This window comes from Galeopterus variegatus, unplaced genomic scaffold (assembly GCF_000696425.1).
Source record: "Galeopterus variegatus unplaced genomic scaffold, G_variegatus-3.0.2 Scaffold3582, whole genome shotgun sequence".
Lineage (NCBI taxonomy): Eukaryota > Metazoa > Chordata > Mammalia > Dermoptera > Cynocephalidae > Galeopterus > Galeopterus variegatus.
In genome coordinates, this window is record NW_007729693.1 from 106,629 (window position 1) to 132,562 (window position 25,934).

Below are 25,934 nucleotides of genomic sequence, written 5' to 3' on the forward strand. Positions count from 1 at the left end.
GAAGGAGAGGAAGTTGTGCAGCAGATCTTATTGAAACTCCAAATGATGAAATGTTGGCTTCCTCTCCAGCAGCACCTTCCTGCTGTATGTACTGCTGACATCTGTTCTCATTGCAGGGGAGAGTAGAGATGGGGAACCAGGGCTGTAAATAATAATGTCTGATCGCTGTTTGCTTTTAGGATAAAATAAAGAAATATAGATATTAAGGGCTTATCAATAAAATGTTCTTAGGAATGAATCTTTAAATTGGCCTACACCAGGGTTTTTCACTTGCAAAAAGGATTCCAGTACATTTCTGACACATGCTCATAAACTAAACTGACTGAAATACCCCCCCTCCCCCCCCAAAAAAAATCCTTGGACTCACTGAGATTGTCTGCTTCATAGGGAACACCAAAGCCAAGCAGATGTCAGCCTCTGGTTAAAGGAATAACACAAGAACACTCCACATTTAAGAGTAGCTATTGACCAGCAAACTACCAGACTTTTCAGACATGGCAATTCAAGCTTATCGTCAGAGCTCCCTTGCTCTGTGATGTACAATTTCTTGCCATTTAACCTTAGGCCTAGAAAGTAAAATGGGGCTGAAGGCCTGAGTGAGACTGAAGGATATTCAGGGGACATCAGGAGCTCCAGAAAGGGGAGCCCAGAATGGTTTCACAGCTTTCTAGAGTATTTCAGATCTGAGAAATTCTGCAATCTGTGTTTTGTGTTTGAGGAATTCCATGTAACTGTCTACTGTGTTACTGAAGAATGATCAAAACTCTTAGAAAGAAAGCCTGGGGTGAGCAAAGAATCTTTCACTGTAGTCTTTTGGCTGCACTTGGGTTTTGCCCTAGGAAGTTTTTTTACATACAGTTTGTGTCCATAGTTTCATTTACCTATTACTTATGTCAAAGAACAAAATTACAACAAATTTAGTTGAAGATCTCAACTGGCTTTATTGTGACTCTAGAATCTGGCAACATGGTATGCCATAAAATAGAATAAGTGTTTGAATGAGCCAAGCAGAGGAGGTTGGTTTTATAGACAAAAAAAGGCTAAAGAAAGCAGAAACAAAGAAGAAAAAATGGATTGGTCATTCGAAGTTACTTTCCTTGTAAGGTAGGAACAAGAAGACAGAACAATGAAAAAATAACATCAGGTTACTTCAAGCTACCTCTTTTGTGTAAGGATTAAAACAGAGGGAACTTCATTATCATACCTATTGATGATTTAAACTGGCCTGTTAGGGAAACTGGCTGTATCTTTCTCCTGACTTCTGGGAAGGTCAGACCACAGTCTAAGTGACATGGAACTTAGCAGAGGTGACTCCATTTTGATTTTTAGTCTGGTCTTTTGGAAACCTAGTGCAGGAACTTTGTCCAAAACAATCGCCTCCTATAATTTTTATTTAACATTTAAAACTATATATAGTTATTGGTGTGGCAGTTTTCTGCTTGCCTGTGTATGACTACAAGTGATTATCTGTAGTTTGTGGTGTGTGTGTGTGTGTGTGTGGCCAGTGAGATTCTTTGGACATCTTTTATATCAGTGGTTCTTAAACTTTAGCATGCATTAGTATCACCAAGAAGGGCTGGCCCGTGGCTCACTCCGGAGAGTGTGGTGCTGATAACACCAAGGCCATGGGTTTGGACCCCTATATAGGGATGGTCGGTTAGCTCACAGGCTGAGCATGGTGCTGACAACACCAAGTCAAGGGTTAAGATCCCCTTACCTGTCATCTTTAAAAAAAAAAAAAAAGGAAAGAAAGAATCACCTAGAAGGTGCCTTAAAACACAGATTGATGGGCCTCACTCCCATAATTTATGATTCAGTAGGTCTGAGGTGAGGCCCAAATATTTGCAAGTTCCAAAGTGACTCTGATATTGCTGGACTGGGAACTAAACTTTGAGAATAACCACTCTTATCTGCAACTGCACTTTTTCTTAGAGTTCCTCTAAAAATTAAGGCTCACTATACACATTATAAAAACATCTCATTAGATGAGTAAGTTTGCTTTAAAAATGAAAGAAGAAAGAATCTGATTGCTAGTTTCACAAGAACGTGAAGAGAAAGGGATACTCTCCCTGCAGAGTGAATTGAAGACGCAGCTCTAATTTTAAAAAGACACAACAAACAATTGAGCAAAATGGCTTTTGTCCCTGGGGCAAAAGAGCTATTCCTAAACAATTTCAAGACAGAATTTTTCTTTTTGACAAGGTACCTTTGTCTGCTTCCAGAGGGAAATCAACAAGATTGTATAGTCCCTCAAATTGAATGGTGCTCATATTTTGATTGGTTCGGAGATTAATAGGTACATATAAATTTAGAATAAAGAGTTTCAAAACCTTCCCTTCCCCATGGAAATGGAAGAAGAAAATGCTCAAAAGGAAATGGTAGAGTTTTAGTTAACGGGAGTCTTGGTTACTATGATAAGGTGAAGAACAAAAGACATGCTAATAGCCTGCCCTTAAGAAACATTTTTGTCTTTAAATCAATATTTAAAGATGTTAATATTACTTGGTAAATAAATATTAAATAGTTATAAAATATTCTTTTGGTTCACTTAAGTATCCTTAATAATTCTGATTGCAGAAAATACTTGAACAACTTAAATTGTTTCTATAAATTGGCTTAAAAGACTTAAAAGTCTTCTCTTTGCATTTATCACAGAGTGGGATATAATGCAAAGCTAACATGTACTTCCTGTCAATCAGATTTATTCTCTGATAGGAGGCCTAATTAATTGGAAAACTTTTTTTACTTGTCTTATAGGACAGGTAAATGAATATACTAAAAATTATACAAATTATACCAAAAATTTAAGAATGTGTGGATGTAAACATGTGTAGAACTAAGTTGAATTAGAATAAACAGTACCTTTATTTTTTAAAATGTGGTTGTTTTAAACTTTGGCCAGTGCTGCACACTATTCTGTTTGGATTCCTCAAGAAAAACCTGAGGGTTCTATATTTCTCTGAGTTTTAATATCAACTGTGGTTGTATTGCTTTGTAATGTCAATATAAATTATAATCCCATGATCCATAATTAACTTTGAGACTTGAAGTAATTAATGTGTAGTGTTTATTATACTTAATCTAAAATGGTTATGAGCAAAGGTACTTGATCACCATATAGTAGTTTATTCTTTATAGCAATTTTAGGTTCACAGCAAAATTGAACAGGAAGGACAGACAGTTCCATGAACCTCCTGCCTCCACACGCACACAGCCCCTCACCTGTCAACATCCCTCACCAGAAAAGTACATTTGTTACAGCATTATCACCCAGAGTCCATAGTTTATACAATAGGGTTTGCTGAGCAGTTTTTATTGTTTTTATTAATGTATTTTGTCAATATGTACATGTGTTTACAATGTAAGTAGCATTCAAATTAAAAGGATAAAATCAATTCAATAAAAACTGTTTTATACATCTCAATAGTTTTTATTGTTTTTATTAATGTATTTTGTCAATATGTACATGTGTTTACAATTTAAGTAGCATTCAAATTAAAAGGATAAAATCAATTCAATAAAAACTGTTTTATACATCTCAAAATTAATTATATTTAATTCAAAATTTATCATCTATCATTATTTTATATACATGTATGTATATTTAAAATACACATATATTGAGAAAATTTAAAATTATTTTTTAAAGAAGCTTATGTATAATAGAAGATTGGTAGTTCACAAAGAAAAATGGTCATTGAATATAGAGTCTGTTCTTGATACAGTAAAATTTTTATTTTCTTTCTGCATAGATGAAAGATTTTGCCTCACCCAGACAAACATGTATTCTCAAAAGGGTCTGCTTTTATGCTGATTTTAATTATTTTATGACCATGGTCAATTATTTAAAAAAATAAGCAAACAAGAAAAAACAATAAAGGTTCATCATGTTTGGACAAGCTAAAATTACTAAACTATTTATAATATAACCTCTATTATAGTTGCTGTAAGGTTTTAATATTTTGGTTAATAACACAGCCAAGGTTGTAGCTCCTTCTTGTCCTGAACACTTATGTGCTTTTCTGAAAATTCTCTTTGATTTTGCTATTATCCAAGGTCAGACCATAAATTTGGACTAATAAAACTGACAGGGTGTTTTAATATAAAAACCAATTTTGGTGCTTCCTGAACAGCTGGTAGGAAGCAAAACGCCTTACTCCCTCATCTCGAAACCTTTCCTGTGGTGCTCAAGTGCAAGGAGTGACCATATGATACAATTAGGCATGATAGGAATGCTCCATATTTTTTCTTAATTTTCTTAACACTTGCCCCAGTTTGTGAAAACATTTTTGCCCTTCTTAATGAGAATATAACCTTTGGTTAACTCTATTTCCCTGATAACCTTATTAGATCATATTTCAACCATGTTGCTAAACAACATATGGTAAAAATGACTCCCTGGCTGGTAAATTTCATCTGGACTGGGACAAATAGAAGTACCTGATAGGAAGCCATGTCTTTGGGCTTCCCTGAATGTAATAATTGTTGTTATGTGGACAAGTCTCTGGAAACTATTTCTATGAAAAAGTTACAAGAGCTACTGGCTCCCGTGAGAAATGAGGCCTTTATACAAGATTGGTTCCCACACTTGCTCAATGTGGATCTTGTCTTTTTGCATCTGCATTGTGTCACCTGGAGAGCCAAGGAAGGTAATTCCCAAATGGCTGTGGGGGCTGCTGCATGGACTGCAGCAAGGAATATCTGATGCTGTCTTGCTGGTGAACTTTGGTTCCCGTCCTATGGCCTTGTGAATAGACTAATGTTAAGTGTGGCCTTGGAAAGTCTTGTAAGTCTGATGTTTAGTTGAACCTAAAAGCCATAATGGGCATGGAATATTGTTTTGGGGGATATGGAAAAAATTTCAAAACAAAACGAAAAGCTCAACTTTCCCAAGGTCAATTTTGTATAGGTAAAGTGTTATTCCTTTGATATGCTATCCCACGCCCTGTTGGGGAAGTGGAAGTATGCTCATATTTGTGCACAAGGGATGACACAATGGCTCCCATGAAGCTTACTTCTAGGAAGATTTTATTTTTAGTTTTAATAAGCTTTTGTCAACTGGAGATGATTTTGGCACACCTCTAAAGTATTACAATGCTTTTGAAATTCGCCAGTGCCTTCCCTGCCCATAATGCATTTTTCCTTTCAGGGTAATCATCATCTAAATTATAGGCATGTCTATTTGCTTATAGACTCATTTCCAATAGGAATGGACTCTTCAGCTCTGATGTCATTGGTTTCTGTAATAAGTTAACCAGAACTATTCAGTCTTTCAACAAAAGGTGGCCTCTGTTCTCCCCTCCTGCTTGCCTAAAGTTTCCTGCTATTAGCTACAGGTCAGAGATTGTGTCTTCTGGAAAAATTACAAAAAAGTCCATCTCAGACCTTGGTGGAAAAGACTATTGAGGCTGCAAAGAATAAACTTGTGGGTGCAGGTTTCAAAATATATGAGATTATCATCATGAGTAAGCACCTGACTGACTGCCAGGGGACTTAAAAATCAGAATTTCCAGAATAATTTTAGTCCAAGGACAGAAGAACGTGTTAAAGTGGACTGCTAACCCAAGATCAGCAGAAAAAGTAACAGGACCTTGTTGAAGTAGAGACATATCTAACTGTAGTTAATTTTTTAAGAATATTGTTGTTGTTATTTTTAAAAGTTGATTTAATGATAAGCATAATGATAAGCCCCTTTATTCCTTTTTGCTTTCTCTCACACAAATTTAGAAGATTAAATTGGTGCCAATTAGAAAATGAATACCCTCTCTTAAAATAATCTTTACCAGTGGGCCTATAATCTTGTACAGGTTTGGATTATATCAAACAGCTGCACCAAAATTGGGAATCCATTCTTACTTGGTATAATGTGCCAATGGACCTTTTAAAATGTATGGAAAGAATAATTTTGCATACTTTATATTATCCAATTTCAGGCATTATGTAACTAAATTCTTGAGAATATTTCTTCATATAGGCAAAATTCACCAAAATCTAGAAACACATAAAATTTCCTTTATGTTTTTTTTCTCCTTGAAAGAACGTATCCTTTAGAAATCTTAATATGGAAAATCAAGAATGCAAGCTAATTAATCTCAGGTGAATTTAAGGACAAAGTTTCTAGTAAATGGAGCTCAGAAATGCTTTTTTGTGTGTGTTTGGGGTTTTTTTTTGGTGGCTGGCTGGTATGGGAATCCAAACCCTTGACCTTGGTGTTATTAGCACCACACTCTAACCAACTGAGCTAACCAGCCAGCCCTAGAAATGCTTTTTTAAAATTGGTTAAGCTTACAACCACCCTTTGTTAACAGATGCTGAATTAAATTATACTTATTGTAAATCAAATGATCTCTAAATAATCAACTCATTAAACAAACAAAAAATTCCCTGGCAAAGTCTATGCAGGCAATGAAGGACATAGATGTATATTGATTTGCCTTGTCTATAAACTATTGAGAACAGTGTCAGATATTGTATACAGTACCTATCTTGGGTCCTTATACTTTCATGGCAGTGTAGTTATTTGCAAAGTTTCGATAAGAATTGGTCCTTCATCATATATATATATATATATTTTTTTTTTTTTTGTCCTTTTTGAGACCAGCCGCACCGCGCTCAGCCAGTGAGCGCACCGGCCATCCCTATATAGGATCCGAACCCGCGGTGGGAGGGAGCGTCGCTGCGCTCCCAGCGCCGCACTCTCCCAAGTGCGCCATGGGCTCGGCCCCTTCATCCTATTTTAACATAATTAAACAAAGCAAATCTGCAACCACAATAATAAAAGAAATAACACTTTTTTTTTGCTTTGTCTTTTTCGTGACCGGTAAGGGGATCGCAACCCTTGGTGTGGTGTTGCCCGCACCGCGCTCAGCCAGTGAGCGCACCGGCCATTCCTATATAGGATCCGAACCCGCAGTGGGAGCGTCGCTGCGCTCCCAGCGCTGCACTCTCCCGAGTGCACCACGGGCTCGGCCCAGAAATAACACTTTAAAAAATATAACTACATTTCATATGTGAAAACATCATTCTTAAGAGTTTCTTCAGGAAATTGGTGTGTACCTGCTCTATAACTCAACAAGTTCCAGGTTTACACTTGGTAAAGGATGTCACCTCCTGGTAAACCTTGGGAATCTTGAGGAAAGGAATAACCCACATACACAGTGGTACAGAATAATCCACATATACAGTGGTACACTGAACTCTTTGCTCTGGCTCAGATTAAACAAAGTGTTAAGACATATATAAAAAGCTTTCTGGGGCAATGGTGCAGTCTTGGAGTCATTTACAAAATCTCCAGGTAGAAGTTCATTCTTAGTTTAGTAATTATATGCTCTAGTTTTATTAATAAACAACAAGGAACTCTTATATGTAAATGAGGGATTTTTTTGCATCTATGAAAATAAACAGTGAAAAAAAGGATAGAATATATGTATTCTGCAGAAACTTAGGTGTATGATGTAACACATGTATGTGCATATATGTGTGTGTATATCTCTGTGTATGTGTGTATTAGAAGCTTAAGATCATAGACTATACAAAATAGCTATCATTAAAACTAAGTCACTGTGAATTATGTTTTTATTTTATTTTATTTTATTATTATTTTTTTATTTTTATTATTATTTTTTTTCCTTTTTTTTTTTGTCTTTTTTCGTGTCCGGCAACGGATCACAACCCTCAGTGTCGCGCCCGTACCGGACCGGGACCAGCAACGGGATCGCAAACCTCGGTGCTGCGCCCACACCTCGCTCAGCCAGTGAGCGGGAACCGGTCTGTATGTGGGATCCGAACCCTCGGCGGGAGCGCCACTGCGCTCCCAAGCGGCGCACTGTAGCAGTGCGCCACCGGGCCGGCCCCTGAATAATGTTTTTAAAAAATTTCCCAATGGTAGGACATTGGTTAAAGAAATAACATTAACATGTATGTAAATGATAGTGTCTGTACTGGGTAAAATAAGCCTGTACCTGATTTCCACCATCTTTAAGAAATGCAAAAAGTGATTGACTAGCAACACATTTAATTCATGATCTTAGCACAAAAACACAACATGACAGGCCTTTTCTTGATCAAGATGGCTCATTAAAGGCTATGTAAATCTCAAGAAGGGGCTGCCAAGGAAAGTGTCTCAAACCTCCTCAGAGACAAACTTTTCTCTTATGATACAAGCTGCGCTGTCATTCTGGGAAAAAAGGAACATTCAAAATGCTTAATTTTCTGATGAACTTTAGTAGGATTAAGGTTTATTCTAAGAAGCGTCAGTATATACTATGCCTCTGAAACTGGGACTCTTTTGAGAGTGAAATGGGGTGCTTTTAACAATTATGCCAGTGAACAGGTAAAAAGCCAGAATTGTCCCCAGGTAAACTAGGATATATGGATTATATTTATATAATGATATTTATTAATTTTCATAAAGAAAACTCCCAAGGATCAAAGACAAAGAGGAACCTGAACACCAAACCATGAGTACACATGTGAGGTGGCAGTTGCTCTTATGGCCAACCCTGTTAAGATTAGAGGAATATCTATAAATGCCAAGTGTCATGCCTGATGCAAAATACACACCAGAAATGTAACTGTGCCTTACCACTCAGAGAATAATTCTCTCTTTAAGAGCTTTCATAAATTACATTCTAATGATAAAATTGTTGGCAGGCCCTCTAACTTGAAAAAGGCTTTGCTTGCATTTAGAATATAGAATATGTTTCAGTTTCATCAAATTGAATTTGTTTTTGAAAAAAAAATCCTCTCCAACTTCTTTTCTCAGATCTGGCTGTCTTCTGTCTGGTGTAAGTCCTCAAATAGTAATGCTTCCCTGAACTGTGAGGAAAGGGGAGCTTAGCTGGGGTAAACTTTCTTTCTCATCTGCCAGACTTCTACAATTCTTACTCCAACCTGAAAACATTGTTCTCAGAACACTTGGAAACTTTCTTTCAGCAATGACACATCGAACTCATGGAGTAGACTTCAGGAGTTCCAGAGCGGAGTGATTGAGATTCTCTCAACACAGGGATTTCTAACTGTCATAAATAACATCGCAGTAAACAAATTCACACGTCACTTTTTTGATTACTTAAATTTGCTCTAGTACATGAAGAGAAAGCATTGTCTTCTCTAGTGGGTTACCTTGGGTCCCCCCCGCCAAAAAAAGATATGTCCAAGTCTTTGCCCTTGGTTCCTGTGAATGTGACTTTATTTGGAAATAGGGTCTTTGTGGATGTAATTAGGTTAAATATCTTGGGATAAGATCATCCTGGATCTAAGGCAGACCCTAAATCCAATGACTGGTGTCTCTATAAGAGAAAGGAGAGGGTGATATGAGCACAGAGATACAGAAGAGAAGGCTAGGTAAAGATGGAGACAGAGATTGGAGTGATGCATCTAAAAGCCAAGGAATGCTTGGTGCTACCACAAGCTGCAAGTGGCAAGAAAAATTCTCCCCAAGAGCATTTGGTGGGAGTGTTGCTCTGCCATAATTTGATTTTTGGACTTCTGGCTTCTAGAACCATGAGAGAGTAAATTTCTGTTCTTTTAAGCCTCCACATTTTGAGTAATTTGTTAAGGCAGCTCTAGGAAAACTATTCCATCATTCATGATCCAAATTTCAAAAAATCAAACTGTAGGAAATTGCTGTTACCAGACAGATCTATGCAGATTGCTCTTATTTTTCTAACAATACAAATAACCATGTCAAAACATGACATTCAAAATCTGACAGAAAATAACATAGGTATCTTGCCAAAAGACATATCTCCTGAAAAGCCCAACATAATTAAAATATAAATGGCATTTTTCTGGTAATAACTAGACATGACAATTGTACAGGCTTCCAGATAAAATGACACCAAGTTAAATTAAATTTCAGATAAACAGTAAAATTTATTTTTAGTATAAGTATGCCTCAAATATTATATGAGACATATATATATATATAAGAGATTATGCATTATTTATCCAAAATTCAAATTTAACTAAGCATCATGTATTTTTATTTGCTAAATGTGGAGTTCTGCAATTACAGCAGAGAGATTACACATCTCACTCGAAGTCACATGGCTAAAAAATGTGGAACTTGGCTTTCAACTTATGTGTGTCAGACTCCCCAAGATCATGCACTTTCTAGTTCATCAGGCTGTCTAGAGCAGAGATAATAAAACTCAGAAAAAGGTAGTAGCTTTTCAAGAAGCAATCTGGTTGTTGTTATGGAAAACAGGTTATGAAAATGGAAGAATGTCCACTTCAGTGCCTGTTATGTATGAAGGAGGATTCTGGAGAAACAAAGTTCAAACCACATTCTAGTGGTGGGGGCAGTGGTGGAAATGCATTTTTCCCTTCCACTCTTCTGTGCAAGGATGATATGAGATATATGGGCACAGATATTTTGGCTCTGCTGAACAGTAGGTAGGGCATCAACGTAGTAAGTGCGATTTCTACTAATTCTAACAGTGACATAAGTGTTCTCACTACATTTATCTTTTTCCAACCCCCACATGGCTCCCAGGCCCCATCAGCCTTAAAACCAGTGTTTTTTTGAGCATGCTCGTCCAATTGACCCCAAGTCTTACTGGACATTCTCCTGAACCATCTCTCGTATATTTCTCTCCTCCTCCATTTCCATACCCTACCATAAGTCCTAAAAACTATATTCTGACATGACTGTGGTGCTTTCTAGCTTATCTCCTCACTTCAAAACATCTGTCTTCATTTAGTTATCCTACCAACTTATGTGTACATAAATAAACAAATCTAAAGTGACCCAATACTATCTATCCAATCAAATGTTCAACATATCTGTTATTCATACATGGGTCAAAGACAAGTATTTAATCAATCTCAGACTTAACTCGGACTGTTTCCTCCATTTAAGTATCTCTTATTATCTCTACCCAATAAAAATTTCACAAATGCAGACAAGTAAGTTAACTAAAGAAGCTAGATTGGAGTTGGCACTTTAAACACTTTGGAATATTCTTCGCTCCCACAAAGTTATATATTCTCTCCCATTTTTCTTAAGTGCATGGCCCTTTCATTCTACTGAAAATTGTTTTCATATTTTCAGAAGAAATGACTGTAGAGAACAATTAGCTACTATAAGAAAGAGAGTGTTGCACACACAGTGAGATCCAGATTCAAAACAGCGACACACAAGGAATGGTGGGACTAGATTGCACAACCCTGTCCAAAAGGCAGGGGCTACTCAACTCAGATAACGGGTGTCATATGTCACCAGAGTTTGCCCAGTGTTTTCTCATGATTACATTTATTTATTTATTTATTTATTTATTTATTTATTTATTTATTTATTTATATTTTACTTTAACATTTACTGGTACATATTTGTGCAGTACAGTGTGTTGTTTCAATACATGCATATACTGCACGACGATTCACTTAAGAGTAGATAGCACAGTTTTATACCTCTGAGTCCCCCACTTCTCCTCCCCCCTCCCCCATAACCATCATTCTACTCTTGACTTCTGTGAGAACCATTTTTTTTTAGATTCCACATATGAGCGAGATCACGTGGTATTTGTCTTTCTGTGCCTGACTTACTTCACTTAACGTGATGATTCCAGTTCCATTCATGTTGCTACAAATGATATCATTTCTTTTTATAGCTGAATAGTATTCCATTATGTATACATACCATAGTATTTTATCCATTCATCTGTTGATGGGCATTTAGATTGATTCTGTCTCTTGGTTATTGTGAATAGTGCTGTGATGAATATGGGAGTGCAGGTGTCTTTTTGATATATTGACTTCATTTCTTTTGGGTATATACCTAGTAGTGGGATAGCTGGGTTGTATGGTAGTTATATTTTTAGTTCTCTGAGGAACCTCTGTGCTGTTTTCCACAATGGCTGTACCAATTTACATTCCCACCAACAATGTGGGAGAGTTCCTTTTTCTCCACATCCTTACCAGCATTTGTCATTCTGTCTTTTTGATAATAGCCATTCTAACTGGTGTGAGATGATGTCTCATTGTGGTTTTAATTTGCATTTCTCTGATAATTAGTGATGTTGAACATTTTTTCATTGTCTGTTTGTCATTTGCATGCCTTCATTTGAGAAATGTCTGCTCCCCACCCCCCATGTCCACATCCGGCCCAGTGATGACCACCCCGCAGGTGCCAGAAACACCTTGGGCCCCTGAGCTGGGGCGGTGGAAGCCTTGGGCCTCAGCCCCGCCCAGCCCCCACATCTGCATGCAGCCCAGCCACACCCACCAGGCTCCTGAGATGGGGCAGGGGTCACGGGGCTGAGCCACGTCCCCCTGATGTCCACATCCAGCCCAGCCACAACCAAGCTGCCGCCTGAAGCCCCCTGGGCTCCTCTGCCAGGATGGTGGGGGCAGGCATGCGGGGGGAGGGAGGGAGGTGCTGCTGAATGCGGGCATGGGGGGCAGACATTTCTCCCCCTTCCTTGTCCTCCCACCCTAATCCCTTCTCCCTTCCTCTCTTCCCCTCCACCCCAACTGCTCCTCAACATCTTAGAATGTAAAAAAAAAAATAATAGTAAACAAATAAATTTAAAAAGTGAAAAAGAAAAGAAAAATGTCTGTTCAGGTCCTTTGCCTATTTTTTAATTGGGCTATTTGGTTTTTTGTTGTTGAGTTGTTTGAGTTCCTTGCATATTCTGGATATTAGCCCCTTGTCTGATGTCTGATATGTAGTTTGCAAACATGTTCTCTTATTCTGTAGATTGTTTCTCCACTCTGTTGGTAGTTTCATGATTACGCTGAGGTTATGCACTTTGACAAGAATGCCACAGAAATGACTTGCATTCTCCATGTATTTTATCAGGAGGTCCGTGATGTCTCCTACTTCTGATGTTAACTTTGATTACTTGTTTAGGGTGGTGTCTTTCATGTTTCTTCACTGTAAAGTTACTATTTTTCCCTTTGTATTTCATACATATCTTACAGAGAAACTCTTTGAAATGTTGCAAATATTCTGTTTCACATCATAATTTCACACATATAATTTTAGCACTCATTGATGATTCTTGCCTGCAAAATTGTTACTGTGGTGTTTGTTAAAAGTCACTTTCTATTTCCATCTTCCCTTCCACACTTCCTCATTGGAATTCTACTGTAAGAAAAAGTTGTACCTTCCCCCCTCTCTTTTTCTTATCAGCACAAACTCATAGATATTTATTTCATTCTATGGGTCATAATCCATCGTTACCATTATTTATACTGTTGCTGAAATTGTCCCAGCTTTGGTCATTAGGAGTTCCTTTAAGTTGGCTCCTATGTCATTTTCATATTCTGCCATCAATTTTTGAGCACTTCCTTACTTTCTGTCACTGCAAAATGTTTGAGGCTTATCTTGTACTCTCCCTGTCTCAGGTATAAAATCAAGCATTTCTCCAGGAGCCCTGATTACTTTTACTGGGGAAATTGTATTTAGAAACCTATATCTGGGCCCTAGGTGTGTTGATTGCTACTCTGTCATTACATCTTTATCATTGCTTCTAGCCTTCTCAGCAGATAGGTCTAGGAAATACACACACACACACCCCTTATTTTTACTTCTATTTATATATGAGTTCATACTGGTACCTAACTCCACAGGGTTCCTTCTAGCCTTTCTCTTTTCTATATTTGCAACAGTGAGAGATCTGGCTCTCACTATCTACAATATATTTACTTATTTGCTAGTTTCTAGTATAGACATGAAGTAGTTTCGGAATTGATAATTATGATCCAGAGTACAATATTCATGTATAATTCTTTTTGTCTTGAGTTTTATAGTATATAATCCAAATATTGTTTTACATAGTTACTTAGATTAGTTCTTTTATTCTCCATCCCCCTGAGAAGTGTTATAGTTATATCCCATTTTGAGTTCCTCCCACATCCTGGTTGACTTTAATAAATCATTTATTTATTTCGGAGTGCTGAAATGTTGTCATGGTTAAAGAGTTAAAACTATACAAGAAAGTTTACTCAGAGAAATGTCATTTCCTCCTCACCCTCTTTAGCCCATTCCCATCTCTCATTCTTACCTGTTCTTACCTATATTCTGTATGTTAACAACCTCATTAGTTTCTGGGTTTTGCTTCCTGTATTTATTTTTGTACAAATGAGCAGACAATGCATGACTTCCCATATCCCCTTCTTTCTTACATGAAATGCTGCATACTGTTGGTACTCTTCTGCACTTTGCTTAAGTGAACTTGACAATATATCCTGTAAATTTTTCCACATCAATTCTTAGACATTTTTCCTTATTCTTTTTATTGAGCTGCATAGTATTCCATCATGTGGATATACCATAGTTTATTCAACCTCTCCCCTATTTATGGGTATTTAGGTTGTTTCCAATATTTTATAATTACAAACAACGCTATAGTAAATAATTGTCTGCATATACATTTAAAATTGTTGGGGAGCATATCCAGGACTAAAATTTTGATCTCCTGTTGCCTGGTCCAATTCTGTTTTATATCAAATGATGTAATATAATTGAGAACACTTTAAAAATTAAAAAATGTTATATAAATATGCAAAACAATACTATGCTATTAGCATTATTTTCTTTCCCTAATCTAATTGTAACTTCAAGACAGACAATTCAATTCAATAAACATTTGTCCTCAGCTACTAAACCACATGGTTAATTTTGAAAAGTTCCCTTATCTGTTTAAATTCCAACATTTTCAATCATGCCTTCATTCATTAAGAATGTTCTGATATTTACTAGTTTTTACTTAAAAATTGAATTTATTATTTGTACAGTTTCTAGTAATAAAAAACCTCACTGTTATATTAAATCATTTTCTCTATTTTATTCCTTTAGAGACAGGAGACAGGAGACCGAAATTACAAACTACTTCCCCAATCTGGATCCTATTCTATTCCATAAGTATGGATGTCAGATAGGGTGGGAGGAGAAAAACAGGATCATATGATGCCAGGAGCACTCTCTGACTGTCTGACAATGTGTTAGTGTAGTTTTGGGCCTCTGCTTCCTCCTGGTGGGAGGCCTTACACCCAAACTCAGCTTCTATTGGGACTGGGTGCTCTCAGGACCCTCATGTTCCCGACCTCCTGCACAATTGGTGTTTTGACAGGTGCAAAGTATGCCACACAGTCTATTCAGGACCTATCCCTGGTCCTGCCCCTAACCTGGGTTCAAGGAATCCCCTACACGGTCCAGTCTAGTTCATCAGAAGATTGTTTAGGGATTTGGAATCCAGGAACTAGAGTATCTGCCTTGTCTTGTCCTTTATTATGACCCACAAAGACCTGTTTCATCCATCACAAGGCTATTGCCAAGACCAACCAAGCCTTAGAAGATCATTTGTTAGGAATCTCCTAAGTTTTGGTGAGATATTAGTCCTGGATCCTGCAATTTCAGCAGATTCAACTGAGCAACTCTACAAAGCAAAAAGAATTTGAGGTTTACCAAGAGATAACTTCTGATATGGCTTTCAGATAGACACCTCACTTATGTAACCAATTGGGTCGCTAATTATATACAATGTAGAGTCTAAGCAATTTGGTAGGGAACTTGCCATCTGGATTGGGAATAAGTTGGAGTTTTGAAACTTGCATCCAAACCTCTTCCTCCATGGTCAGAGGAGTCAAGTAATGTATCACTTCACATTTGAATTCAGTGTTGTAGAAATTATAATGTTGCAGTTAATTATTTTAACTTAAGAAATCATAAGGAAACAAAGTTCATCATAAACACATAGAAAAAGCTTCTAGGCAATATTGTTCTTATGGTCTTACCTCCTCGATCTCGAGCAGCTAAACTTTGGCCCTTTCTTAATGTAATGTCCAGCTGGTACATTCCGGGATCAGGCAAAGGAACATCTGCATTACTGGTTCCAGCAGTATTTATTTTCTGGAAAGCAAGAAATATACAAAATATTAAATTTACTATCTGTTTTATTTTTTCCCATGGGGGAACTACATGTAGCTTAACCCAAATTATAATAATTTATCAATAAAATAAATCATCTTGTGGTTTCACACAGTATCATAATCACCCAGTTCTCTGAAGGTTTTGAAATTCATGAAATTCTTTAGACTCAAAATGAAAACATGGCAGTTACAGAAATGTCCTGTTTTAACTCAGATTAGGGATAAAAAATGCAATATGAAAAACGTTTCCCATAGAAGGCTTCACGTAATTCAACCAAGAAAGATTAACGTGGGAATAGTGTCTGAAGTAAAATACAATCAATGACGAATGAAGAATAGAGGTGTTCAGGGACAGTCGATTTCCACATAGCTGAGAATTAAAATAAAAATGATTTATTCAGGTGACTTTGTTGACTCATTTATCTATGCAAAAGATCTCATACTGATGGATAACATACTTCCATTTTAGTCCCAACATAAAATATGATATACAATTATACAGAAATAAATCCACTCAGCATTTTGACAGCATTTGCAAGAAATAAATTCTCAATGGAGCTAAATTTCTAATTCTGCTTTCAGTGGACTAAAAGTGCACAAGCTATTTCTATATCTAAAAAAATCTTCACAAGACTGCCTCTCTAGAACGTTTTTTAGCAATATACTCTTAATAATCTACTGGCCATTGAATTACAATTGCACTTGCCAAAGAAATAGCTATGTTAAAACAACACAAAAGAAATATACAGTAAAGTTTTACGGGTCTTATAAGAAAATAAGATACAAAGTCTATGTCACTTTCTATACATAGGAATGCTTATTTTCTTCATGTTTGAGGTTATTTTAAATTCTTATAATTATTTTTTCTGATTCAAAAAGAAATGTTCTTTTGTTTGAGAATATGCATGGATAAGGTAAAATAACAGACTATAGTCTGGCTCTTTTATTTTTATAAATGATATGAAACGCAACGATAAAGCAACATCTTTTTAAAAGAACATCTTTATTGAGATAATTTACATACCACAAATAGCAGCATATGGGGGGCGGGTAAGACCAAGATAAAAAGCTTTCCTATTGCAGCAACTATTATTTAGACAAGCAGCAGCACAACTTTGACTGACAACCTGAATTCATCACCTCTCCTCTGGTAACAATAGAGTTCCCTTCTCCTGGTGACATCCTTGTTTCTATAGATGATAACACCATTCCCTGTCACTCAGATTAGAAATCTCTCAGCCATCTTTGACTTCTTCATTCCCCTGCCACCACATCCACATATGCAGATGCGAAATTCCATGCACTCCATTTCTGTATTTCATCTCCCAGTTGTCTTTTTCTTTTAATTCATATTTTTACTAATATGGATCAGGCCCTCAAACAACAGACGAGTAAAGTGTAAAATGATTGTCTAGGTCTTCCCTTACTCGTCCAATTGCTCTACTTCCTTGTGGTTACCAATTTTAACAATTTGGGGTATATCCTTCTACCCTATTGAAAGTCTTATACAAACATATACACATACATATATATTTGTTTTTCTGTGGTTGAATTTTTAGATTTCATTTGTTTTAAACAAAGATAGTATTATATTTTGTCTATTATTGACTAAGAAAAATATCATAAGCACTTTTCTAATCAATACACATAGATATCTCTTTTTTTAAAAAAATTCAAGTTTATTGAGGTATAGTTGACAAACAAAATTGTATTTTATGGTGTACAATGTGATGATTTGATATACATATATTTTGTGAAATGGTGACCACAATCAAATTAACATATCTTTCACCTCACCTAGTTACCCGTTCTTTTGTTTAGTATTATTTTGTATTGAGAACATTTAAGCAAATTTCAAGTATTTAATTCAGTATTGTTAGGTATAAGTCATCATGCTGTACATCAGATCATCTGAACTTATTCATCTTATAGCTGAAAGTTTGTACCTTTGTACTCTTTGATCAATACCTCTTCTTTTCCCCTACCCCCTGCCTTTGTAACCATATTTATTTTGAGGCACATTATTTTCCTCAGTGTGGGAATACCATAATTACTTCAATTATTTTCCTATTGATAAACATTTGCATTGGTTTCAACGTTTGCCATTACAAGGACTGGTGCTATTATTTCTTACAGAATGATTTTTTTCAAGAAAAGTTCAAATAGTTACCACTCCTATCAAAAGTGTACAAGAGTGCCTATTTCCCGTGCCCTAGTCAGCATAGAATGTTACTAAAAATTGTTTTAATTTTTTCAAGTTTGATGGGCAAAGCATGTTATCTTCAATATATATATATATCAATATATATTTTTAGAAAAATGGTAAGGTGTCTTGAAACCAGTGTAATGGATAAGAGAGTGAAAGCTGTTCATTGAATCATACAGAAGATACCAACTTGGAAAGAGAGCAGGACAAGCTAGGTCTTCTGAACAACTTTTCAAAGAACTGTTTGTATGGAGGTCTCATTAATAAGCAAGATTCAGATTCAGCAATTTGTTAAGCTTCAAGTGAGTTCTAAGTTCAAGTGAGTTCATTGTTTCCAAATAAACAAATCCATTAATAAATATTAAGCTTAGATAGGTTTACCACTTTCTAAAAAATGGAATAAAATCTGCAGGAAAGAACTTTTCCACCCCACATCCTCCTCTAGTGTTTTGATAGGTAGGTACCTTGAAGTCAGAAAAATTTGAATGCTCAGACATCTGTATTTTTTGTAGCCTTCAGTACTCTATTCAGTGCTTTTTAAAGTTTAGAATGCATAATTTATAGAGTACTTGGCTTTATATTTTAAAATGTATGTTGCAGTTTATGTGCAAGTTAAGGAATTTCTAGGTTTTTAAAAAAAATTTATTGAATCAAAATTGATTATACATATTTTGGGGGTTCAACATTGAAATATGTTGATCAAATCAATATTACTAGCATATATATTGTTACCAATCATACTTATTCTTTATCTCCCTTGTCCAATCTCACCCCATCTCTCTTTCCTTCCCCCCCACCAGTTACCCTAGATTTCTTCTCTACTTCTGAAAGAATAATGGTTACTCTGTTGATTTGTCACCTAGATGATCTGTCCAATGTTGAGAAGTGTGATCAGGTCCCCCAATATTACCATAGAGCAGATGCTTTTTCTGTCATTCTGGAATGGGCTTTGTGGAGAGAGACATCCTCTTCTTTTCTTTACCTCTGCTGGTGACTCTCCTTTTGTTAATGCATTCCAGTGACTGGCAAACCATCTGCATGGTGGTTGTGATGTCTAGCCACATTTGTGGCAGCCATAATTATTGTGGTGGCTGTGGTGGGCTACCCACATGGTGGTGATGTTTTTGGCATGCTCCTTGGTGCTAGCAGTGTGCCTGGTTGTATGGGGGGGGGGGGTCTGGTCCCCGGATCCATCCCTCAGGTCCCCGGGCAGGCCCCAAGGTGCTGGTATGGTGTGCCTGGTTGTGGGGGGGATCCGGTCCCCAGCTCCATGCTGTAGGTCCCTGGGCAGGCCTTGATGTGCTGGTGTGATGTGCCTGGTTGTGTGAGGGAGGTCCGGTCCCCAGCTGCATACCTCTGGTCCCAGTTGGGCCCTGAGGCACTGGCATGGTGTGCCTGGTTGAGGGGAGGGGATCCCATTCCTGGCTCCATCTGTTGGGTCCTCAGGCAGGCCCCGAGGCACTGGTGTGGTGTGCCTGGATTTGGGAGGGGTCTCCAGTCAGTCCCCAACTCCATGCCTCACATCCCTGGGTGGACCCGAGGTGCTGTCGGTGTGCCTGAGTCAGAAATAATTTTTTTGTCCTTTGCTTACTTCTAAAGTGGGGGAAATTCCTGTTGGGACCAGTACTTGAGCTGTGTGATTGAGCTAAATTGCTGCTTTGCTGCTGTTTCCTTAAGGAAGGCTTTTCGTGTAGCACAGGTTATAATGTTTGACTTTATAGGAACTTCAGGCTCTCCAGAGACTCGGCACCCGGGTTGTGTAGTAACTCTGATCTGGGCCTGAGTCTTTTCATCAAACTGCACCCCATGCAATTCTATATTCCTGACTAGTCTCCTCTGAGTGGGCCCTATGCTGATTGGGGTGCAGATCAGCTGTCCTTGCTGTACCCCAGTGTTCCCCTTGTCGGCCCATCTCTCCCACTACCCATGCTGGAAACACTTCCCATGGGATGGGCCATGCACCAGTCCCTTGTGATGACTCAGCAGCCTCTGAGTGGTTCCATTTTTTCAGTTGTTGTAGCTCCTTGCTCCTATGTGGGTCCACAGGAACCCTCTCAGTGTTCTTACTGGCCTGAGGGCCACCAAGTCCCCCTTCTCCCCTGCTGCCTCCAAGCAACTCCATCCAAAGGGCACAGCTGAGGCTTTTGCTGGCTCCTGCTCTGTGTGGTCAGCAGTTCCAGCCTTAAAGCAGCTGCAGCACGAAACAGTCAGAGCATTTTTTTCTTTCTCTCATCATGGCTTCTCCTGCCTTCATAAACTGCATATGTCTCTCCTCCTCTTCCCCTGAGCCCCAGCAGCCCCAGCTTGGCTGATGTTACATTTTTGTAGTTGTAAATTGGTTGATTTCTGGGAGAAAGTGATGCAGGGGACCGTCTATTCCGCCATCTTGACTGGAACTCTGGAATTTCTAGATTTTAATTATGCCAGATTTTTCACTTCTGTTTTAGAATTTAACACCTGGTTAAGATATAACTTCACAGGACTTATATTCGTTGACTATGTTCATTTCCTCTTCTACAAATTTGTCATTTATATCTTTTGCTTACTTTTCTACTGTATTGTTTATCTTTTTTAAAATAGCATTAAAAACAGCTTATCAAATATATTTCAAATATTTCCTCCCAATATATCTTCCATCTTTGACCTTTGTACATGGTATATGTGGTCACATAGAAACAATTAAGCAGTTAAAGCTGATTTTTTTCCCTTTTATGACTTCTTCATTTCTTATCTTGACTAAAAAAAGTTTTCCCACATAATGAGAATACATAATTATTTTCCTATATTTAAATTTTTAAAATAATTTTAATTTTTATGTGTATCTCTAGATCATCTGAAATGTATTTTAAAAGTACTGTGTGAAATAGGAAACTAAGTGGAATTTCTTAGTTGTTATCTGGATGGATAGCCAGTAGTTGTAACACTTTCCCTTTACAATACATTAAGTTTCCATATATACTTGGATCTGTTTCTGAAGTCCCTATAATCTGTTTATTTCTCTGTCCACACCATATTATTTGTCAATGACTTTAAAGTAAATTCTAATATTTGTTAGGATAGTAGCTCCCATCTTTCTTGTTTTTCAAAAGTTTCTTGATTATTATCGCAGTTGTATTCTACCCTTTGAAAGCAGAATAGCTTTTGAGTTTAGCTGGGCCAGACCACCTAGGTTTTGTGTGTGTGAATAGGCCTAAAATTATTTTTAATAACACTTATTAAAGATTACTGTTAGTGTAAGGGTTAAACAGTAAAACTTTTAGGTTTTGTTTATTAATCCCATGGATTACTTATATTATAATATTTATTTTTTATTGTACATGTCTATGGGGCACAGTTAGTTTCAATACATGCATATATTGTATAATGATCTAATCAGAATAGTTTGCAAATCTATCACCTAAACATTTATCACTTCTTTGTGGTTATAACATTCAAGATTCTCTTTTCTGGTTATCTTGAAATATACAATACAGTATTATTAGCTATTGTCACCCTAGAGCACCAGAACTTATTCTTCCTATCTAACTGTAACTTTGTAACTTTGTGCCAGTCTACCAACCTTTCTCCTCTCCCCTACCCCCAGACCACCTAGGTTTGAATTTCGATTCTGCCACTTACTAGTTGTGTGATCTTGGGCAATTACCTAACCTATCTTTGCTTCAGTTTCTTACCTATGAATGAGACTATATTAATACTACTGTCCCCTTGTGTGGATCAGAGCATTAATACACGTAATATGTTAAAATAGTGCCTGGCACATAGAAAGCACTCAATAAATGTTAGCTATTATTATTTTGCAAAAATGAAACAAATAAAAAATACTGAGATTCTGATTTGAACCACATTGACTTTTTAAATTAATTTGGGAAGAATTTATAATTTCATGATATTAAGTATTCCCCTTTAGGGGAAATATAACTTTCACTTTTCCAGGTCCTATTTTATGTCCTTCACCAAAATGTTGTTGTTTTCTTCAAATAGGTCCTATTCTGGGGGCGGCCTGTGGCTCACTCGGGAGAGTAGGGTGCTGATAACACCAAGGCCACGGGTTCGGATCCCATATAGGGATGGCCGGTTTGCTCACTGGGTGAGCGTGGTGCTGACAACACCAAGTCAAGGGTTAAGATCCCCTTACCGGTCATCTTTAAAAAAAAAAAAACAAATAGGTCCTATTCCTATCTAGCTAAATTTCTTCTTGAGTATTTCACGGGTTTCATTTCTATTGTAAATAGAGAAATTTTTTTCCATTTCCATTTTGATCAGGTTATTTCTAGTATAATGGACAAATATCATTTTGTATTGGGACTCTATATCCTGTTAATCTGCAAGTCATATTTTGGGTTGTCTGTGTATAAAAATCATATTGTCTGCATATAATACCTGTTTGATCTTATTTTCTAATACTTCAATTGCTTATTTTAGTAGTCTTATTGTGTTATCCTCTAAAGACTGCTCACAATAGTGGAAATAGTGAGCATTTCTGAATTACGTTTGATTTTAATGTACATGCCTTTTAATATTTCACCATTTAACATGATGTTAATCAGGCTGAGGATTTTTTTCTACTTTCAGTTTACTTGGGCTCATAAAAAAACTGACCTTTGAATTTTATCAACAGATGTTCAGCATCTATTGATAAGATCATATGGAATTTTTGGTTGGTAGATTTTTCTAATATTGAATCATTGTCACATTTCTGGAGTAAATGCTACTTGGCACTGTGGATGTGTCCACTCTGATGCACAGAACTGATCATCTTAAAAACCATATATCGTACTTCAGCATGCTCGAGTATATCTGTACTTCTTTTTTTTTTTTTTTTTTAATAAAGATGACCGGTAAGGGGATCTCAACCCTTGGCTTGGTGTTGTCAGCACCACACTCAGCTAGTGAGCAAACCGGCCATCCCTATATAGGATCCGAACCCGTGGCCTTGGTGTTATGAGCACCGCACTCTACCGAGTGAGCCACGGGCTGGCCTTATATCTGTACTTCTTGATGAGGCATTCACAGCCCCTATGACTTAACTCAAACCTATCACTTTAAACTGGCCTTTGACTTTTCTCTTTCACAAACTCTGGACCATTTTTTCTAAAGAGAACAGAACTTACTTTTCAAAACTCCTATCTTTGTCCTTTACTCTCCACCAGGACTGCCTTCCCACTCTCATTTTCCATGTCTTCTTACCCAGTCTTCAAGACCATTTCATCAGTACTTTACATCTTCCTTTTCCCATTGCCACGTCCTATCTCAAATGCCACTATTATGGATTGAGTTGTGTCCCCCCAAAGGTTTAATGTTTGGAGACTTGGTCCCCACTGTGACATTGTTAAGAGGGTGGGAAATCCTATTATGGTAACTGAGAGGCGGGGCCTTAAACAGGTGATTGGATTGTAGGATCATGCCACAGTGAATGGATTAATAATGCTGGTCAGGGATGTGGTTTGGAGGGCTTTAAAAGGAGAGTGAGTCAGGAGCTTAGGCTCTCTATGCTCCATCATTTTCTGCCGTGTGAGATCCCTGGGTCATGTCGCCACCACCAAGACCCTCACCAGCTATATTCCTGGACTTTGGACTTCCTGGCCTCAGAAATTGCAAGTAATCAATTTTGCTTACAATTTACCAGTTCCAGGTATTCTGTTATAAGCAACAGAAATGGACCGACACAGTCACATTTGCCATTTTAGATTATAAACTTTTAAAATCAGGGAATAGAGTGTTTAAGGATAAAATTGAACATGAACTGTAATAAAGTCTTCAAGGATCAAAAGACATCTTTAAGGGCATAGGATCTAGCTGAGTAGAAACATGCCTTGGGATCTATAACAAAGTTGGCTAATCCATGGGCAGTTTGTTCTCTCTTCTCCTGTGCCTGTGTGTGGTGTCTCATCTGTTTGGGCACATTCTTTCATGAGGAACCCAATACAGAATCCTTCTCAATACAGTGCTCCAGGCAGGCCTTACCAATTGGTCAAAATTGCATGTAATGTAAAACTGTGTCCACATGCTACAATAAAAGACAGACTGTAATATAATGAAGGCATTAAGTCATTGGGAGAGCAGGAAGGACAGACCAATTATTATGGGAGAAGAAACTGAGGAGATCTCATAGAGAAGACAATGGAGCAGGGTCAAAAATATGGGGAAGACATTGACAAGTGAAGATGTGGAAGAAGGGAGCATCAAGAAAATCAAGATGAGCCCAGTGGTAAGTGGTCAGCAGAAAGCACATCACTGGATTGCATGAGAAATCATGTGGAAGGGAAGACTGATGTTCAGTGATGCCAGGCTGAGGAGAGTTTCATTCAGCCTGTGGGAATCCATCACAAGGCTTTTCAAGAAAGAACCGATATAACCAGGTCTCATCTAACAAACAGTTGTTGCCTGTCTTTCATGTTTCATGCTTTGGGCCAACTGCTTAGATTTCAGAGATGAACAAAACCTGGACTTTTCTCTCTGTAGGAAGGATGACAGAAGAGAAGTCCTGCAGATACAGGAATTATTGAAAAGGTTTTCTAACAGTTTATTATTTATTTATTTATTTTTGTCTTTTTTTGTGACCGGCAACGGGATCGCAACCCTCGGTGTCGCGCCCGCACCACGCTCAACCAGTGAGCGGACCGGTCTCTATATGGGATCTGAACCCTCGGCGGGAGCGCCGCTGCGCTGCCAAGCACCGCACTCTACCGAGTGCGCCACCGGGCAGTCACAAAAGCCTGATCTGGTCAGTGGTAAGAGAAACAAAAGATGGATTTGAGAGATACTGAGGAGATTCAATTAACTGAATTTGGCAACTGGCAAGGTGGGAGCTGTGGGTAATAATAGATGGGTGAGTTACTCAGAAGTGGAGCTGAGCTAGTGGGGAGCAGAGATGAGAGGAGCAAGTTCCAGGCCACAACTGTGTCAACTCCAAGCACACCCCCAACTCTATCACAGAAGGACATCAAGAACTTAAGTGGATCTAGACAGACATTTCCCTCAGGCTCACTGTAACGGTTCCAAGAAGAACACCAGCGGGCTGATTACAAAGAGAGGCTAGAAGTAAATATATATTTTTTTATTGTAAAGTATCTTTTTAAAAATGCTTAAGTCTTCAAACATAAGGATGTTCTAAGAAAGTTGTACCTGAAGAGCTAGGCACCCATATAGTTCTAAAACAAACTTTGTTATTTGTCATTTTATATAGTATCTTGAATGACATGTCTAACCTGCTGTTTGCTCTAGTGATCTGCTTTTGTAACCAGGGAAATAGCCCTTTCACAGCATTTATCACAATTATCAGGAGTTAATGACCTGTGTGATTTTTTTTAATGCCCCTTTTCCCACTAAACTGTAATCACTGTGAAGGCAGAGACCATGTCTGTTTTGGTCACAGTTGTATCCCTGGCACTTAGCAGAGATCCTGGCAAGGAGTAGGTGTTCAGTACATATTTTTAAATGAATGAACTAAGTAACATTAATAACTGAGAAGAGCTTGATTTTTTAACTCTTCCCAGGAGCTTTAGCACTCACAGAGGTCAATTAGAGAAAGAATAGCAGTGCAAGGGAATGCTTGTTTGAGGGAGTAGTCATAGGCAATGAGCACCTGGGTGGAAAAGACAACTGGGCATTCTGCGAGGACTTTATGTCCAAGCTCTTCACATTCCTTACTTGTTCCAATGTGGCTTATGATCTCAGAACTTTAAATGTCAGACACCTTTGATTATAGGCACAAGAATACGGAATGCTGAAATATAAAATGGCCCATTTTGTAGGTTTAAATGCTACCTCCTTTATTAAGTTCTGCATATTACTCTAATAAAAATTGACCTTTCTTTTCTCTGCTAGCCCACTCTTTCCCTCCACCCCC

At 37.6% G+C, this 25,934-nt stretch overlaps 1 protein-coding gene and 1 non-coding gene across 2 annotated transcripts in view; both read right to left on the reverse strand.

Moving 5' to 3' along the window:
- LOC103601084 (multiple C2 and transmembrane domain-containing protein 1-like) overlaps nt 1-25,934 on the reverse strand; it is a gene marked incomplete at its 3' end in the record, with an annotated part of 175,062 nt that overhangs the window by 91,961 nt on the left and 57,167 nt on the right. Inside the window, exon 2 of the mRNA XM_008585464.1 lies at nt 15,745-15,859. Coding sequence (XP_008583686.1) covers nt 15,745-15,859 — 115 coding nt within the window. The remainder of the gene's footprint in view (nt 1-15,744; nt 15,860-25,934) is intronic.
- On the reverse strand, nt 6,177-6,251 carry TRNAI-AAU. Its single transcript has one exon. It is a non-coding gene; the product is annotated as a tRNA-Ile (tRNA).